Raw genomic sequence first — 18693 nt, 5'->3', positions numbered from 1 at the left:
TATTCTTGAATATTTATACAATAGCTTTACAAAAAACAACGGAACTCAGAAAACACCTTAAAAAGGCAAGGGAATATGATAGATTATCTGTAAATAAATTCATAATTGAAATTAATAGCCAGTTGAAGCTTGCCTTAGTCACACTAAAATGTTGTAAAATTTTAAATTAATTAAAGATTCAGATCATTTTTAGTCTCTGAACAATGATCACCAGTCATTTGCAGTATTACCAATTACAATGCAAGATATTGTCAGGAGCCTGATTACTACAGTAACAGGGTTTTAAGACCTTCACAATTATTGAACTCAAATTTCAGTTCTGCATTATAATTTTCAAAGCATTCTAGAATCCCTGTTTATGTTGATTTCAACTACAGTACACTATTGTGTAAGCTCTGATATACCAGAGAAAACACTAAATCAAAGATAGTATTGAACGGTCTTTAAAAAATATAACAGGAAAGAAATTTTGAGAGGTCCACTGTCAGCAAAGTCTCAGATTAGGGTTCTATATTACTAAAAGAAAAAAAACAGTTCAAAGATCATCCATTCATTAACGTATTCCTTAGTGGCTAGGTATTGATGCTCTCATGATGTGCTTTATTTTGAAGACCCCAAGACAGAGGCCCATAAGAGAAAATAATGATTGCCCCAAGCAGAAAGCTCCTACCATTTTCAGGAGATGGGCTCTTTCTCTGTTGCAAATCTCCCAAGGTGCATGGGACACAGCATTCTGGTGGTGTCTAGCTTAGTTTCTCAATTGCATGGCATTCCCATGCACTATTGCCATTTATTTATTTGTATCAGCCAGCACAGTTTTGAAGTACAGGAGAGTTAGGTTCCTTCTCTTTAGGGCATTTTCTTCCCCTGTTTTCCATCTTATTTCTTTTTTCAAAAACTAAAAACTCTACACGAAAAATGTTAAAAATAATGGTTAGATTACATGGTTAAGTACAAAATGCTATGGAATACCAATGTTAAGGCTGCATATGTAATCTTAACTCTGTCCCCTTGTGCACATGTATTATATATATTATAGAATAGTTGTGGATCATACGATTCAGTTCTTCAATTAGACAAAAAGAAAAGGAGTACTTGTGGCACCTTAGAGACTAACCAATTTATTTGAGCATAAGCTTTTACAGCTCACTTCATCGGATGCATACTGTGGAAAGTACGAAAGCTTATGCTCAAATAAATTGGTTAGTCTCTAAGGTGCCACAAGTACTCCTTTTCTTTTTGCGAATACAGACTAACACGGCTGTTACCCTGAAACCTGTCAATTAGACAGTATCACACTATTTACTTATAACCTAAGAAATGTACATACTGGGCCCTCTCAAACAAAAAGTGTTTTAATATAGCCAAATGCGAAGTTGTACACATCTAGGACAAGGAATGCAAGCCATACCTACAAAACAGGGCACTGAATCCCGGAAAGGAGTGACTCCGAAAAGGATTTAGGAGTCAGAGCAGATAAGCAACTCACAGAAGCTGCCAGTGCAATGCTGCAGCAAAAAAAGGACAATGCAATCCTTGGATACGTAAACAAGAGAGTAGTGAGTGAAGTAGGGTGATGATTTTACCTCTGTATATGGCATTGGTAACACTGGAATTGGAACAGTGAATGCAGTTCTGGTTTTAACAAGGTGTTGAAAAACTGGAGAGGGTGCAGAAAAGAGTCACAAAAATTATTCAAGGGTGGAGGAAATGCCTTACAGTAAAGACTTAAAGAGCTCAATCTGTTTATTTTATCAAGTGAAGACTGAGGAGAGACTAGATTAAAGGGTGGGTAAAAATCAATGATTTTTTTTTAAAAAATGGATTTTTTTTATTTAAATTGGATTTTTTTGATAAAATGTTTTTTGAGGAAAAAACCTATCTAAAGATAGTTTTAATTAAGATACATTACAGCTCAAAGATATCTCATCATGGAATAGGGATTATACATTCTAATTCTATAGTATGAGACAATATACTCATGTAATGTTTAAGAAAACTTTTGTCAATGAGTTCCAATAGTTCATGGATTAGGGACCCAATCTTATGGGGTTCCAGGGGCTTCTGTATTGATTGTTTAGGTTAATCTTTCTATTTACCAATGGGACTCAGGTCTCAGTCTAAAAGATACCATCAGAGATGCTTAGTTTTGCAGTTTTCAAACAGTGTATTTGTGTCTCCAGAGATAACATGCTTGTTAACAGCAAAAATGTTTTAAATAAATAAATAAATACACAGAGGTGAGAAATAACAGATCTCAACCCTATTGTCCCTCTGCAAAATTTTGTACACAGAGTCAATCCCTTAGCTCCCTCTAAAAGTGTGAAGTTTCAAAATTCCAATGAATAGAAGATTGTTGGGGGTGGAATAGATCTGGACAAAGAGAAGAAGTCTTGAGATAAATGTGAGAAGGGAGGGACAGGCTGTAAAAACAAAAGTGAAACTGTTTGAACAGCATATTCCAGAATATGCTTGAGGTCGTTTTGAGTGTAGCCTTCATTGATTTGAGATCTACCATACCATTCTCTCACTAGAAAGGAAAACCTGTAATGGCAACAGGCTGTAAAAGAGACCCAGTTTGGAAATATTTTAATGAAGTTCCTCTACCTGTCGGTAAGACAGGTATGCATATAAAATGCAAACAGTGCAACAAAGAAATGCAAGGCCTGGTTGTCTGAATGAAACAACATCATGAGAGGTGTTCCGTCTCAGGAGGAAGGTGCATTGAAGATGATGAAAGGAACATGTCTGAACATGCAGGATCTTCAGGCTGCTAAACTTTTTTATTTCATACTTCTTTCTAAGGACTTCCGGTCTTCCTTCTGAACTATTCTTGAATTCTCATGTTTGAGCATTTTAGATGCAGTCGTGATAAAAAATAAATAGCTGAAATAGGCAGATCTTCCTTTTACAATTTCACCTTCAAAGCAGTACTGAGTGTCAGTGAATGCAATGAGTAATACTAAATGAGCATTATTGACTTATTTTGTCTTGGAGAATCCATCCTCAACATACAGGATTCTGAAGACTATCCACCTTCAAGATCACCATCATTTTCTATAATTTCAGAGTTATCTGCCAATGATAGTGTTTCAGTCACATCACATATGTCACATACCCACAGTATATCGGTATATACTACCAAAAAGAAAAAACAAAAATCTCCATCATCCAGAAACAACCACAGATAAGTCTGTGATAAGAAACAGCAGATTACAAAAAGAGGTAATTGATGAAAAAATTGCTTCGTTTGTGTCACGGTTCCTCCCCCACTCTGAACTCTAGGGTACAGATGTGGGGACCTGCATGAAAAACCTCCTAAGCTTATCTTTACCAGCTTAGGTCAAAACTTCCCCAAGGTACAAAATATTACTCCCGTTATCCTTGGACTGGCTGCTACCACCACCAAACTAATACTGGTTACTGGGGAAGAGCTGTTTGGACGCGTCCTTCCCCCCAAAATACTTCCCAAAACCTTGCACCCCACTTCCTGGACAAGGTTTGGTAAAAAGCCTCACCAATTTGCCTAGGTGACTACAGACCCAGACCCTTGGATCTTAAGAACAATGAACAATCCTCCCAACACTTGCACCCCCCTTTCCTGGGAAATGTTGGATAAAAAGCCTCACCAATTTGCATAGGTGACCACAGACCCAAACCCTTGGATCTGAGAACAATGAAAAAACATTCAGTGTTTTACAAGAAGACTTTTAATAAAAAATAGAAGTAAATAGAAATAAAGAAATCCCCCCTATAAAATCAGGATGGTAGATATCTTACAGGGTAATTAGATTCAAAAACATAGAGAACCCCTCTAGGCAAAACCTTAAGTTACAAAAAAGATACACAGACAGAAATAGTTATTCTATTCAGCACAATTCTTTTCTCAGCCATTTAAAGAAATCATAATCTAACACATACCTAGCTAGATTACTTACTAAAAGTTCTAAGACTCCATTCCTGTTCTGTCCCCGGCCAAGACGACTACAGACAGACACAGACCCTTTGTTTCTCTCCCTCCTCCCAGCTTTTGAAAGTATCTTGTCTCCTCATTGGTCATTTTGGTCAGGTGCCAGCGAGGTTACCTTTAGCTTCTTAACCCTTTACAGGTGAGAGGAGCTTTCCCCTGGCCAGGAGGGATTTCAAAGGGGTTTACCCTTCCCTTTATATTTATGACAGTTTGTTTCATGCAACAAACTCTCCTTTTCGTATGATTGAGAATCCACACTTAACTAACATGGTTCAGTCATTAAGACCACGATACACTCCACCCAAGAGAGCAGATGTCGCAGGCAAATTGCTAGATAAAGTATATGAAAGAGAAATTGAGCAGTGTGCAAAAGGTCTAGAGGGTAAAATTGTTAACCTGAGTCTTGATGGGTGGAGCAAAGTCCACAATGATCCTGTTGTATGTGCTTGTGTGACAAGAGAAGAAGGGAATGTCTTCTTTACAGAAAAGACTGATACATCAGAAAATGCACACACAGCAGGATACTTACAAGAAGTAGCAGTAAAAGCTATAACAAATTGTGAAAAAAAATTCAAATGTCTAGTACGCAGCTTGGTCACAGACAATGCTGCAAATGTATCCAAGATGAGCAGAAATTATTTAGAAGAGAGTCCCAAGCTAATAACATACAGTTGCAGGGCTCATTTGATGCACCTCCTAGCCAAAGACTTCAGTCTTCCAGAAATAAAGGTTAATGTTATTGAAATTGCAAAATACTTCCGTAATAACCACTTTGCAGCAGATGCTCTGAAAAAAGTGAGAGGAACCAAGCTAACTTTGCCACAAGATATACGACAGAACTCAGTAGTGGACTGTTTTGAGCATTATGTCAAGAACTGGCCTAATCTGATGACAGTTTGTGAATAAAATCGTGAAAAATAGATGGCACTGTCACAGCCAAAGTTCTCAACCTTGGGCTTAAGAGAAATGTTGAACACATACTGAGTACCCTGAAGCCTATTTCTGCAGCCTTGAACAAAATGCAGGGAAATAGCTGTTTTATTGCTGACAGTGTTTAAAATTGGAAGGAACTGAGAGAGATCTTAAAAAGAGAAATATGCAATTACAGAGTTAAATTACAAGCATTAAAAAAACAAATGGGATATGCACTATCTCCAGCTCATTTTCTTGCAAATATTCTCAATACTCGGTACCAGGATCAAACCTTAACTACTGAAGAAGAGGAGTTGGCTATGACATGGACATCCAGCAGTCATCACTCCATAATGCCAACTATAATAAACTTCAGAGCTAAGGGTGAACCATTCAGGAAATATATGTTTGCTGATAATGTTTTAAAGAAAGTCACACCAGTTAACTGGTGGAAGTCACTTAAGCACTTGGATTCAGAGACTGTTGAAGTGATAATCTAATAATTTAACAGCAGTAGTTTCTTCTGCCAGTGTACAAAGAATATGTTCGTCCTTTGGATTAACTCATCCCACACTGAGAAATTGTTTGGGACCTGAAAAAGCAAGAAAGCTTGTTTTTCTTTTCCAGATTATGAACAAATAGGAAAATGAAGGTGAAGACGACTGAGTTAGCTGCAGAAGCCAATATTTTAAGTTTCTTATGTTGACCTGGCTGACATAGTCGATTTAATTTTTGGGTTTTTTTTGTTTTTTTAAATCATTTAACTATTTTAGTTCAAAACAATTTTAACAAAAACAAACCTGGTTTTAAAAAACTTGAATGTTTAACTAAATTAAAAAATTCATATGCTTTTTTGTTAAAATATTATATGTTTCCTGTTGAAGAAAAAAATCCAGAATCCAAAACGTTGTTGTTTTAGTTTAAAAAAAAACAATTTAAATATCTGTCTGGTGATGTTCTCCTCCTAGTACGGCATGGCAAGAAAATCCTCCCAATATTAATGATTAACCTGTTGAATTGGAGATAGCTCACCTCCCAATGACTTCATAAATATCTGCTTCAATTATCTTTGGTAAATGAAATAACCAAACATTCATTCATTTTCTGCTATAGCTGTAAAACTAATCTGAAAAGTTTTCAAAATAAATCACTTTAAAATGTATAGTGTGTATCTTCTAAAAATAAAACCTACATCTATCTCTGAGTTGTGAAGAATATGTATTACGGTTATAACAACCAACAAGAATGTACTATTATGTAGAAATCCATGATTAAATCGAGTCTTCCTGACTAGTGATTTAAATCATGATTTAAATCAATTTGATTTAAATCAATTCCACCCTGCTAGATTACAGTGTATAAGTAATTTCACAGGTATAAAATACCAGATACTAAAATACACTTTAATCTAGTGCAGAAAGGCACAGTAAGAACCAATTGCTGGAAGATGAACCAGACAAATTCAAATTAGAAATAAAGCAAATTTTTAATAGTGAGGATGATTAACAAAATACAAGGGCAGCAGTGGATTCTCCTGTCATCAAATTAAGATTGGATGGCTTTCTGCAAGATATGCTTTAGCCAAATACAAGTTATGCTTTACTCAAATATATGTTATTGGACTCAATAGAGAAGTAATAGAGTGAAATTTAATGGCCTGTGATATACAGGAACTCAGACCAGCTGAGCTAAGGAACCATTCTGGCCTTAAACTCTAAAAATAAATCTATGAATATCTGGCAGTCCTGTGTATTAGCCTTTGTATGCATGGTCCACGATTTACACAAATAGTGAAAGTTTGCAGACATATTTGGGCCACTTAAGTTTTCACATAAGCAACTTTACAAAGATAGACAAGGTGGAGGAGGTAATACCTTTTACTGGACCAATTTCTGTTGGTGGGAGATACAAGTTTTTGAGCTACACAGAGCTCTTCTTCAGGTCTAGGAAATGTACCAAGTGTCACAGCTATATACAACATCGAACAGATAGTTTGGCATAAATAGTTAACACATATTCTAAGGGACCATTCAAGATGAAGTGATGTGACTTGTCTCTCTAATATCCTGGGACTAATACAGCTACAACAACACTGCACACTTACAAAGATAGTAACTAATGATGTAAATTTAAGTCAAATGCAGTCTGAAACCAGTTTTAGTAAATGAATGAAAATAATATTACAAATTAATATTCAGTCCTTGATAAGGCTGTAAAAAAGTAATGATTCAGGAATGGCAGTGGTCATTCCCTAGTTAAGGTTTAAACCAGCATCCCATTACAAGTTTGATTATTCAAAAAATAATCTACATTAAATTTTGCATGCAGCATCTCATCTCAAATTAGGGGTCAGCTGGCAAGTTTGGCAATGTTCAGAAAAGGAGTGTTCAAGTTCCGGTTTTTAGCATTTCACTTTTTAAAAATTGTCCTTTTTTTTGGCTCTTCCTTTTACCAAGATGACTTCAACTTGAAACAACAAATCTGTCTTATTTTGAAGGCTTTGCAAATTAAAAGTGCCTTGTAATATTTTTTAGAGATGTTGTTGGGTGGGCGGGGGCAGGGGTAGGAAGTTTAAAAAAGAGATATTTTATGTATATAAATAACAATGTCTAAAGTTTCATTATACATATGGGAAGATTTTCAAAAGCATTCAGTGTTGAAATAGCTTTGGGAGACTAGAAGAAAATGAGATGGGGTGGGAGAGTTCAGGAGAGGACAGAGAGGAAGTCCACAGGTCCAGGAAGCAAATGGACTGAGGGTGAGGCAAGAATTCTGGCGAGCCAGAGAGTAAACGTTTGCAGTAGTCAATGTGAGGGAAGATTAGGGCAGGTGTTCACTGAGTGTTGGCAATGAAAATACAGAGAAACAAAGGGATTTTGATGATGATGTACAGAAAATTATCAAGATAAAGCCAGCGTATCAATATCTGGCAAGGAATGAGTAGTCAAAATGATATCAAGGTTGCGAGTCTAAGGGTTCAGAGATAATAAGGGGATACTAAAAATAACCTACAGCAGCACACAAAGGAAGATGTTTGAGAATGTTTGGAATTGAAGACAGGGACTTTAGTTTTCATCAAATTGAGGTCAAATTAGCAGTGGAACACCCAGAAAGAAATGGTAGAAGGGAATTGGAAATGCTGTGAGCATGGAGGGACTATACAGGTAGACTAGCTAGTGTGCCCTAATCACAAAGTTGAAGCTAGAGGATTAGAAATAGTCCAGACATGGGGGGGGGGGGGGGAAGAGAGAGAGAGGAGGAAGACAGAAGGGTGTAGATGGAGAAAGAGGGAAAGCCTACAAAGAAGAGGCAGACAGATCAGATGAGAACCAGCAAAACACTCTGAAGTTTATGGATGAGAGTTTTTAAGAGGCAAGTTTCAGAGTAACAGCCGTGTTAGTCTGTATTCGCAAAAAGAAAAGAAGTACTTGTGGCACCTTAGAGACTAACCAATTTATTTGAGCATGAGCTTTCGTGAGCTACAGCTCACTTCATCAGATGCATGCCGTGGAAACTGCAGCAGACTTTATATATACACAGAGAATATGAAAAAATACCTCCTCCCACCCCATTGTCCAGCTGGTAATAGCTTATCTAAAGTGATCATCAGGTGGGCCATTTCCAGCACAAATCCAGGTTTTCTCACCCTCCACCCCCCCACACAAATTCACTCTCCTGCTGGTGATAGCCCATCCAAAGTGACAACTCTTTACACAATGTGCATGGTAATAAAGTTGGGCCATTTCCTGCAGAAATCCAGGTTCTCTCACCCCCTCACCCTCCTCCCAAAAACCACACACACAAACTCACTATCGTGCTGGTAATAGCTCATCCAAAGTGACCATTCTCCCTACAATGTGCATAATTAAGGTGCGCCATTTCCAGCACAAATCCAGGTTTTCTCACATCCCCCCCACCCCCATACACACACAAACTCACTCTCCTGCTGGATTTGTGCTGGAAATGGCCCACCTTAATATTTATGACAGTAGCCCTTCATTCTCTTGTGTGAGGCTGCCCAGGGAACTATCTACAGAGCACCTGAATGGAGCTTGTGGACCACTGGTGGTCCATGGACCACAGTTTGAGAACCTCTGATCTAGACCATTCCTAACAGGTGTTTATCTAACCTGCTCTGAAAAATCCCCAAACGATGGAGATTCCACCACCTCCCTAGGCAATTTATTCCAGTGCTTAATCTCCCTGACATTTAGGAAGTTTTTTCTAATGTCCAACCTGAACCACCCTTGCTGCAATTTAAGCCCATTGCTTCTTGTCCTATCTGTCAAGGATCCTCCCCCACTCTGAACTCTAGGGTACAGATGTGGGGACCTGCATGAAAACCTCCTAAGCTTACTTTTACCAGCTGAGGTTAAAACTTCCCCAAGGTACAAATTAATTTTATCCTTTGTCCTTGGAATATCCACTGCCACCACCAAACTCTACCTGGGTTTACTGGGAAACGTAGTTTGGACACGTCTTTCCCCCCAAAATCCTCCCAACCCTTGCACCCCACTTCCTGGGAAAGAAAATCCTCACCAATTTGCATAGGTGACCACAGACCCAAACCCTTGGATCTGAGAACAATGAAAAAGCATTCAGTTTTCTTACAAGAAGACTTTTAATAGAAATAAAAGTAAATCGAAGTAAAGGAAATCACCTCTGTACAACAATTTTTCTCCCTCCTCCTTGTAATAACTTTTTATGTACTTGAAAAGTGTTATCATGTCCCCTCTCAGTCTTCTCTTCTCCAGACTAAACAAACCCAATTTTTTCAGTCTTCCCTCAGAGGTCATATTTTTTTAGACCTTTAATCATTTTTGTGGCTCTTCTCCGGACTTTCTCCAATTTGTCCAAATCTTTCCTGAAATGTGGCACCCAGAACAGGACACAATACTCCAGCTGAGGCCAAATCAGCACGGAATACAGTGGAAGAATTACTTCTCGTGTCTTGCTTACAATACTCCTGCTAATACATCCCAAAATTATGTTTGCTTTTTTTTGCAAAAGCATTACACTGTTGACTCGTATTTAGCTTGTGATCCACTATGACCCCCAGATCCCTTTCCGCAGTACTCCTTCCTAGGCAGTCATTTCCCATTTTGTATGTGTGCAACTGATTGTTCCTTCCTAAGTGGGGTACTTTGCATTGCTCCTTATTAAATTTGACCCTATTTACTACAGACCATTTCTCCAGTTTGTCCAGATCATTTTGAATATTAATCCTATGTTCCAAAGTACTTGCAAGCCCTCCCAGTTTGGTATCATCCACAGACTTTGTCAGTGTACCCTCTATGCCATTATCTAAATCATTGATGAAGATATTAAACAGAACTGGACCCAGAACCGATCCCTGAGGGACCCTACTTGTTATGCCCTTCCAACATGACTGTGAACCACTTGTAACTACTCTCTGGGAATGATTTTCCAACCAGTTATGCACCCACCTTATAGTAGCTCCATCGAGGCTGTATTTCCCTAGTTTGTTTATGAGAAGGTCATGCGAGACAGTATCAAAAGCCTTACTAAAGTCAAGATATACCACATCCACTGCTTCCCCCCATCCACAAGGCTTGTTACCCTGTCAAAGAAAGCTATCAGGTTGGTTTGACACAATTTGTTCTTGACAAATCCATGCTGACTGTTATTTATCACCTCATTATCTTCTAGGTGTTTGCAAATTGATTACTTAATTATTTGCTCCATTAATCTTGCAAGGCCTTCATCTACAAGCTGTTATACGTGAGCGTGACATCAGAGGGGCTCCCTGTGGAATCAGGAATCCACCTATATGGAACACCTTGCAAGATCAGGGTTGAAGACATGTGGAGGGTAGACAACAGTTAACAATACACTTGACAGAATTAGATTTTTCTTAAAATTTCAATGGATAAGATCTAAATTTTTAAACTTTTTTCTATTTTGATCTATTAAAATTTTTGCCGTTGTGCAAAATTATGTGTTGTAAGAATTTTTTAATTTTTAGTTATAGACATTTTCACAGTTGTGGGAAATTATGGAGGGGCCAGTCAATGACAGTAGATGTTGAAATTCAAAAAGTTAAAGCTTTATAACCATTAAAACACTGTAAGGACCCACAGACTAAAACCCAGGTCTACAGAGCCTGGGGCAACTGGAATTCCCAATGTGTCACCAGGAGCCAGACAGAGGCACAGCCACGGAGCACTATGGAGTGTGTGCGCTGCAGGAAGTACCGATCAAGAGATCCAGAGTGATGGTACCCTGCGGCCTTCGTACTGGGTACCCTTATTTAGCCCCCAAGGGTTGCCCCAGGAAGTTGCCTTTGGCCTGCTGCAATGCCAGACTTTGCTTGATCTACTAATCTCCAGCCTCTGACTCAGACTCCAGCCTGATCGTGACCCTGATTCCTGCCTCCTGATTCTAGCCTAATATTGTCTCTGATCTCCAGCCTCTGAATCCAGCCTTGACTTTTGTTTACAGAACCTAGCTTTTGCGATTCCTCCAGTGACTTCTGTTCCTGGTTGACAGACTTTAGTCCAGCTGTGACTGCCTATGCCACATGCCCTACAAACACACACTGATTTCCTTTCCCAGGCCTGAAGAAGAGCTCTGTGTAGCCCCAAAGCTTGTCTCTTCCAAAAACAGAAATTGGTCCAATAAAAGTTATTACTTAACCTACCTTGGCTCTCCTATCCTGGGTTACAAAATGGCTACAACAACACTGCACAATCAAGACTGCCTGTGAAATCTCAGTTCACCTCTCCCGACCCTGTGCAAATGCATTAAAGTTGCATGATTGCATACTATATTTTACACAGGACTGCTGCCCCATTCAGACCAGTTCTTGAGATGACTCGGGGTTGTGTGTGAAGGAAGCTCTTGTCTATAGGATCCCGACTCATTTGTTACAGAAGTTGGAAGGAGTACAGTGAATGAGGCAGAGGATTATTACAGAAAGAGAAAGGACATTTTTATCTCTATGGTCATGGAAGCCCGGATCCTACCCTTGCGTCTACCATAGAATTCCTATATGATGCTAGTCTTGTCACTTAAACCAAACTTTTCACAGAGGTAGATCAAAGCACATTAAGGAACTTTTAGTGCACAACAGCAGAGTACACATAGACAGTTACTGCACAGCAAGGACTAGTGCAAGGAAGATTTACACCGCAGCTGGTTGTGCACTAACTGTGTGTATAAACAATTCCTCTATCACCAGATTATTGCCTGATGGGCCAGGATGACCTCAAAAATGGGGAGAGAACACACACACACAACAAAAAAGTAGCAGTACAGATACCCTTAACACCCCTTTTACTTTTAGTCCTAGATTATATAAATTCTGTATGTTCCAAGTTTCTCAAGTGTAAGTAAAATCTTTTTTTTCTTTTCAGGAAACCAAAGTTCAAGTTACCTTTAAAGAGAGGCAAGGCCCAGTCCAGCCCATGCCTGAACACTCATTGGTTAAACATCTTCTTTTTCAAGGATCTGACAAGGGTCTCCACCCTGCTCCTAGGCTCCACTTTAGCTTTCCTGGGTTACTTGTCCACACTCCCATCTTCCACTACATCGTCTGTTACTTCATCGGATGCAGTGAGCTGTAGCTCACGAAAGCTCATGCTCAAATAAATTGGTTAGTCTCTAAGGTGCCACAAGTACTACTCATCATCTGTTAAGAAGCACATCCCTTAAAATTTCTCTTCTCCTGCCCCCTCTGAATAAACTGGGTCTGCCTCATATAGGTCCCAGACCTCTGCTAGTCCCAGCAGCCTCTAATGAGATTATGGTTGATTAGAGCCAGCTGAACCACTTAAAACTGCCTGGATTTTGATATTCTTGTCCCCCCATTCCGACCCCTCACCATGTGACAGTTCACTCTGTCACAGACTCGGTCTCCCATCTGTAGAAAGGGGATAATACTACCCCCTCATCTCTTAGGGGGGTGTGAAAATAAATTTATTAATACGTTTGAACCACTCAAATACAGTAGTCCTGAGTGACATAGAAATGCCCATGAGGAAATGAATTCTGTATTAAGAGTGGTGTATAGTAAATCAGGCATAGGTCGATGCACTGAACAATGAGAAAACAAAAGATTGAATAGCTGCTCGTCAAATTAGCACTTTCTGTACCATGCACTGAATGAGACATGGATCCTGTGGAAAAAATAATATGTGATCATATAATTAAAGACTATATCACAATGGTTCTTATGAGAGACTTCAATCACCCTGATATCTGCTGGGAGAGCAATACAGCGGTGCACAGACAATCCAGGAAGGTTTTGGAAAGGGTAGGGGAAAATTTCTTGGTGCAAGTGCTGGAGGAACCAACTAGTGGCAGAGTTCTTCTTGACCTGCTGCTCACAAACCAGGAAGAATTAGTAGGGGAAGCAAAAGTGGATGGGAACCTGGGAGGCAGTGACCATGAGATGGTCGAGTTCAGGATCCTGACACAGGGAAGAAAGGAGAGCAGCAGAATACGGACGCTGGACTTCAGAAAAACAGACTTTGACAACCTCAGCGAACTGATGGGCAGGATCCCCTAGGAGAATAACATGAGGGGAAAGGTGTCCAGGAGAGCTGGCTGTATTTTAAAGAATCCTCATTGAGGTTACAGGGACAAACCATCCTGATGTGTAGAAAGCATAGTAAAGATGGCAGGCGACCAGCTTGGCTTAACAATGAAATCCTTGGTGATCTTAAACACAAAAAAGAAGCTTACAAGAAGTGGAAGATTGGACAAATGACCAGGGAAGAGTATAAAAATATTGCTCGGGCATGCAGGTGTGAAATCAGGAAGGCCAAATCACACTTGGAGTTGCAGCAAGCAAGAGATGTTAAGAGTAACAAGAAGGGTTTCTTCAGGTACGTTAGCAACAAGAAGAAAGTCAAGGAAAGTTTGGGCCCCTTACTGAATGAGGGAGGCAACCTAGTGACAGAGGATGTGGAAAAAGCTAATGTACTCAATGCTTTTTTTGCCTCTGTCTTCATGAACAAAGTCAGCTCCCAGACTGCTGCACTGGGCAGCACAGCATGGAGAGGAGGTGACCAGCAGTCTGTGAAGAAAGAAGAGGTTCGGGACTATTTAGAAAAGCTGGACGAGCACAAGTCCATGGGGCCAGTTGCACTGCATCCTAGAGTGCTAAAGGAGTTGGCGGATGTGATTGCAGAGCCATTGGCCATTATCTCTGAAAACTCATGGCGATTGGGGGAGGTCCAGACGACTGGAAAAAGTCTAATGTAGTGCCCATCTTTAAAAAAGGGCAGGAGGAGGATCCTGGGAACTACAGGCCAGCCAGCCTCACCTCAGTCCCTGGAAAAATCATGGAGCAGGTCCTCAAGGAATCAATTCTGAAGCACTTAGAGAAGAGAAAAGTGATCAGGAACAGTCACCATGGATTCACCAAGGGCAAGATATGCCTGACTAATCTAATTGCCTTCTTTGACGAGATAACTGGCTCTGTGGATGAGGGGAAAGCAGTGGACGCGTTGTTCCTTGACTTTAGCAAAGCTTTTGACACTGTCTCCCACAGTATTCTTGCCAACAAGTTAAAGAAGTATGGGCTAGATGAATGGAATATAAGGTGGATAGAAAGCTGGCTAGATCGTCGGGCTCAACAGGTAGTGATCAATGGCTCCATGTCTAGTTGGCAGCTGGTATCAAGTGGCGTGCCCCAAGGGTTGGTCCTGGGGCCGGTTTTGTTCAGTATCTTCATTAATGATCTGGAGGATGGTGTGGATTGCACCCTCAGCAAGTTTGCAGATGACACTAAACTGGGAGGAGAGGTAGATACGCTGGAGGGTAGGGATAGGATACAGAGGGACCTAGACAAATTAGAGGATTGGGCCAAAAGAAATCTCATGAGGTTCAACAAGGACAAGTGCAGAGTCCTGCAATTAGGACGGAAGAATCCCATGCACCGCTACAGACTAGGGACCGAATGACTAGGCAGCAGTTCTGCAGAAAAGGACCTTGGGGTTACAGTGGACAAGAAGCTGGATATGAGTCAACAGTGTGCCCTTGTTGCCAAGAAGGCCAATGGCATTTTGGGATGTATAAGTAGGGGCACTGCCAGCAGTTCAAGGGACGTGATTGTTCCCCTCTATTCGACATTGGTGAGGCATCATCTGGAGTACTGTGTCCAGTTTTGGGGCCCACACTACAAGAAGGATGTGGAAAAATTGGAAAACATCCAGCGGAGGGTAACAAAAATGATTAGGGGACTGGAACACATGACTTATGAGGAGAGGCTGAGGGAACTGGGATTGTTTAGTCTGCAGAAGAGAAGAATGAGGGGGAATTTGATAGCTGCTTTCAACTACCTGAAAGGGGATTCCAAAGAGGATGGATCTAGACGGTTCTCAGTGGTAGAAGATGACAGGACAAGGAGTAATGGTCTCAAGTTGCAGTGAGGGAGGTTTCGGTTGGATATTAGGAAAAACTTTTTCCCTAGGAGGGTGGTGAAACACTGGAATGGGTTACCTAGGGAGGTGGTGGAATCTCCTTCCTTAGAAGTTTTTAAGGTCAGGCTTGACAAAGCCCTGTCTGGGATGATTTAGTTGGGGATTGGTCCTGCTTTGAGCAGGGGGTTGGACCAGATGACCTCCTGAGGTTCCTTCCAACCCTGATATTCTATGTTTCTATGATTCTACGAATGCATACACAGAAGAGGGCTGAATTAAAGTTGAACAGGAAGCCTTAATTCAGGCATTTCCTAACTTCTGAGTGTTTGATTTTGCAACCTGACAGACCCCCAACCTGAAGCAAATACTCACCATCAACTACTCACCACATAACAAAAACACTAAACCAGGAACCAATTTTGGTTTTGAATCTGAAGGTGAAAGGGAACTTGGGTGAAAGCAATCCTGAAAAGAAAAGAAAGGAAAGGAAGGAGTGACAAAATACATACAATGGAGTTAAAAAAAAGCAGACTTTAACAAACTTAGAGAACTGATAGGTAAGGTCCTATGGGAAGAAAAATTTTAAGGAAAAAGGAGTTGAGGAGAGCTGGCAGCTTCTCACAGAGACGTCAATAAAGATGTAACAGCAAACTATCCCAATGCAAAGGAAAGATAGTTCACTGACAAACTTGGAGGACTTATCTAGTGGGATTTCACAAGGATATATGCTTGGTTCGGTATTATTCAGTATTTTCATTAATGACTTAGATCAGTGGTGGGCAACCTGCAGCCCATCAGGGTAATCTGCTGGCAGGCCGCCAGAGAGTTTATTTACATTTACACCGCCAACTGCAGGTCCCAGTGGCCACAGTTCACCGTTCCCGGCCAATGGGAGCTGTGGGAAGCAGCGCAGGCCGCAGGGATGTTCTGACTGCCACTTCCTGCAGCTCCCATTGGCGGGGAATGGTGAATCACGGCCACTGGGAGCTGTGGGCGGCCGTGCAAATGTAAACTTACTGTCTGGCAGCCTGCCAGCAAATTACCTTGACGGGCTGCAGGTTGCCCACCACTGACTTAGATAATGGAGTGGTGAGTACACTTATAAAATTTGTGGATGACACCAAGATGAGTGGGATTGCTAACACTTTGCAGAACTGGATTAGAATTCAAAACAACTGAGAAATTGGAAAATTGTTCTGAAATCAGCAAAATGAAATTCAATAGGCAAGTGCAAAGTATTTAGGAAGGAAAAATCAAATGCACAACTACAAAATTGTAAACTGGCTAAGCCATATCACTGCTGAAAAAGGATCTCAGGGTAATAGTGGATCACAAATTTAATATGAGTCAACAATGTGATACAGTGACAAAAAAGGCTAATATTCTGGGTTATATATTAACAGGAGTGTCGTATGGAAGACATGGGAGATAACTGTACTGCTCTCTTCGACACTGGTAAGGCTGAAGCTTGTGTACTGTCCAAATCTGGGAGCCACATTTTAAGAAAGATGTGGACAAACCGGAGTGTGTCCAGAGGAGAGCAACAAAAATGATAAAAGGTTAGAAAACCTGAACTGTGAGGAAAGGTTAAAAAAAAAAAAAACTGGACATCTTTAGTTTTGAGAAGGCTGAGGGGAGAGCTGGTAACAGTCTTTGTCATAAATATAAAGGGAAGGGTAAACCCCTTTGAAATCCCTCCTGGCCAGGGGAAAGCTCCTCTCACCTGTAAAGGGTTAAGAAGCTAAAGGTAACCTCGCTGGCACCTGACCAAAATGACCAATGAGGAGACAAGATACTTTCAAAAGCTGGGAGGAGGGAGAGAAACAAAGGGTCTGTCTATATGCTGGTCTTTACCGGGGATAGACCAGGAATGGAGTCTTAGAACTTTTAGTAAGTAATCTAGCTAGGTATGTGTTAGATTATGATTTCTTTAAATGGCTGAGAAAAGAATTGTGCTGAATAGAATAACTATTTCTGTCTGTGTATCTTTTTTGTAACTTAAGGTTTTGCCTAGAGGGGTTCTCTATGTTTTTGAATCTAATTACCCTGTAAGATATCTACCATCCTGATTTTACAGGGGGGATTTCTTTATTTCTATTTACTTCTATTTTTTATTAAAAGTCTTCTTGTAAAACACTGAATGCTTTTTCATTGTTTTCAGATCCAAGGGTTTGGGTCTGTGGTCACCTATGCAAATTGGTGAGGCTTTTTACCAAACCTTGTCCAGGAAGTGGGGTGCAAGGTTTTGGGAAGTATTTTGGGGGGAAGGACGCGTCCAAACAGCTCTTCCCCAGTAACCAGTATTAGTTTGGTGGTGGTAGCGGCCAGTCCAAGGATAACGGGGGTAATATTTTGTACCTTGGGGAAGTTTTGACCTAAGCTGGTAAAGATAAGCTTAGGAGGTTTTTCATGCAGGTCCCCACATCTGTACCCTAGAGTTCGGAGTGGGGGAGGAACCGTGACAGTCTTCAAATATGTTAAGGGTTGTTATAAAGAGGACAGGGATCAACTGCTCTCCACGTCCACCAAAGGTAGGACAAGAAGTAGTGGGCTTAATCTGCAGCAGAGAAGGGTTAGCTACTAGAAAGAACTTGCTAACTACAAGGATACTTAAGCACTGGAATAGGCTTCCAAGGGAGGTTGTGGAATCTCCATGATTGGAGGTTTTTAAGAAGAGGTTGGACAAACACCTATCAGGGATCGTCTAGGTATACTTGGTCCTGCCTCAGGGAAGGGGGGGCTGCACAAGATGGCCTCTAGAGGTCCCTTCCAGCCCTACATTTCTATGATTCTATGACAGTAAAAACCAAAAATGTCAGAGAACTTAAGTGTAGATATAGGAACGAGACTACTTTGAGATTTTTTTTAATTGACGTACTTTTTAAGTTACACACTTTCACAACAATTTTGCTTCCACTGTGGTATAAAAGGGAAAGAGGAGTTGTACAAATGGAATTGATGAAAAATTACACCCACAAAAAAGCAGCAATTACACTTAGCTCATGTAAGCACTGAACAGTTCTGAGACAGTGACATCTTTTGTTTCTAATGGCAATTTCCTAGTATACAGTTAGCACGTGGCCCTTCTCCTGCCTGGATGCTTCAAACAGAGAAAAACAGCGAGAGAGAGAGAGAGATAATCTTAGCACGTGCACACACATACACACAAATATTTAATTCTCATCTATATTTAATTAGACTGAGAATTTTTAGAGCACATTTTAGCATTGCATTTTAAATAGCTGAGTTACAAACCCAAGAAAACTGTTTACTTTTGAGATCCTATCAGCCTGCAACTGCAATATGCTGACATACCATAAATCCAGTTAAATTGAAACCCAAAGTGAACAGTTAGCCTAACTAATTAGAAACCACTCAATAATGGATTAAACAGTCAATATTTTATTTTTAAACATATTTTCA

At 40.3% G+C, this 18693-nt stretch overlaps 1 protein-coding gene across 7 annotated transcripts in view; it reads right to left on the bottom strand.

Moving 5' to 3' along the window:
- The window catches only part of DPH6 (diphthamine biosynthesis 6), a 368925-nt gene that overhangs the window by 276086 nt on the left and 74146 nt on the right, over positions 1–18693 (bottom strand). Inside the window, exon 1 of one of the 7 annotated variants that reach the window (XM_078853340.1) lies at positions 15643–15677. The exons of the other annotated variants lie outside the window; for them this stretch is intronic. Coding sequence (XP_078709466.1) covers positions 15643–15645 — 3 coding nt within the window. The 5' untranslated portion in view covers positions 15646–15677. Of the gene's footprint in view, positions 1–15642; positions 15678–18693 lie in introns of those variants that run through there. 7 annotated transcript variants of the gene reach the window in all.

This window comes from Lepidochelys kempii, chromosome 6 (genome assembly GCF_965140285.1).
Source record: "Lepidochelys kempii isolate rLepKem1 chromosome 6, rLepKem1.hap1, whole genome shotgun sequence".
NCBI lineage: Eukaryota > Metazoa > Chordata > Testudines > Cheloniidae > Lepidochelys > Lepidochelys kempii.
This window is presented reverse-complemented; position numbering and strand designations above follow the sequence as displayed.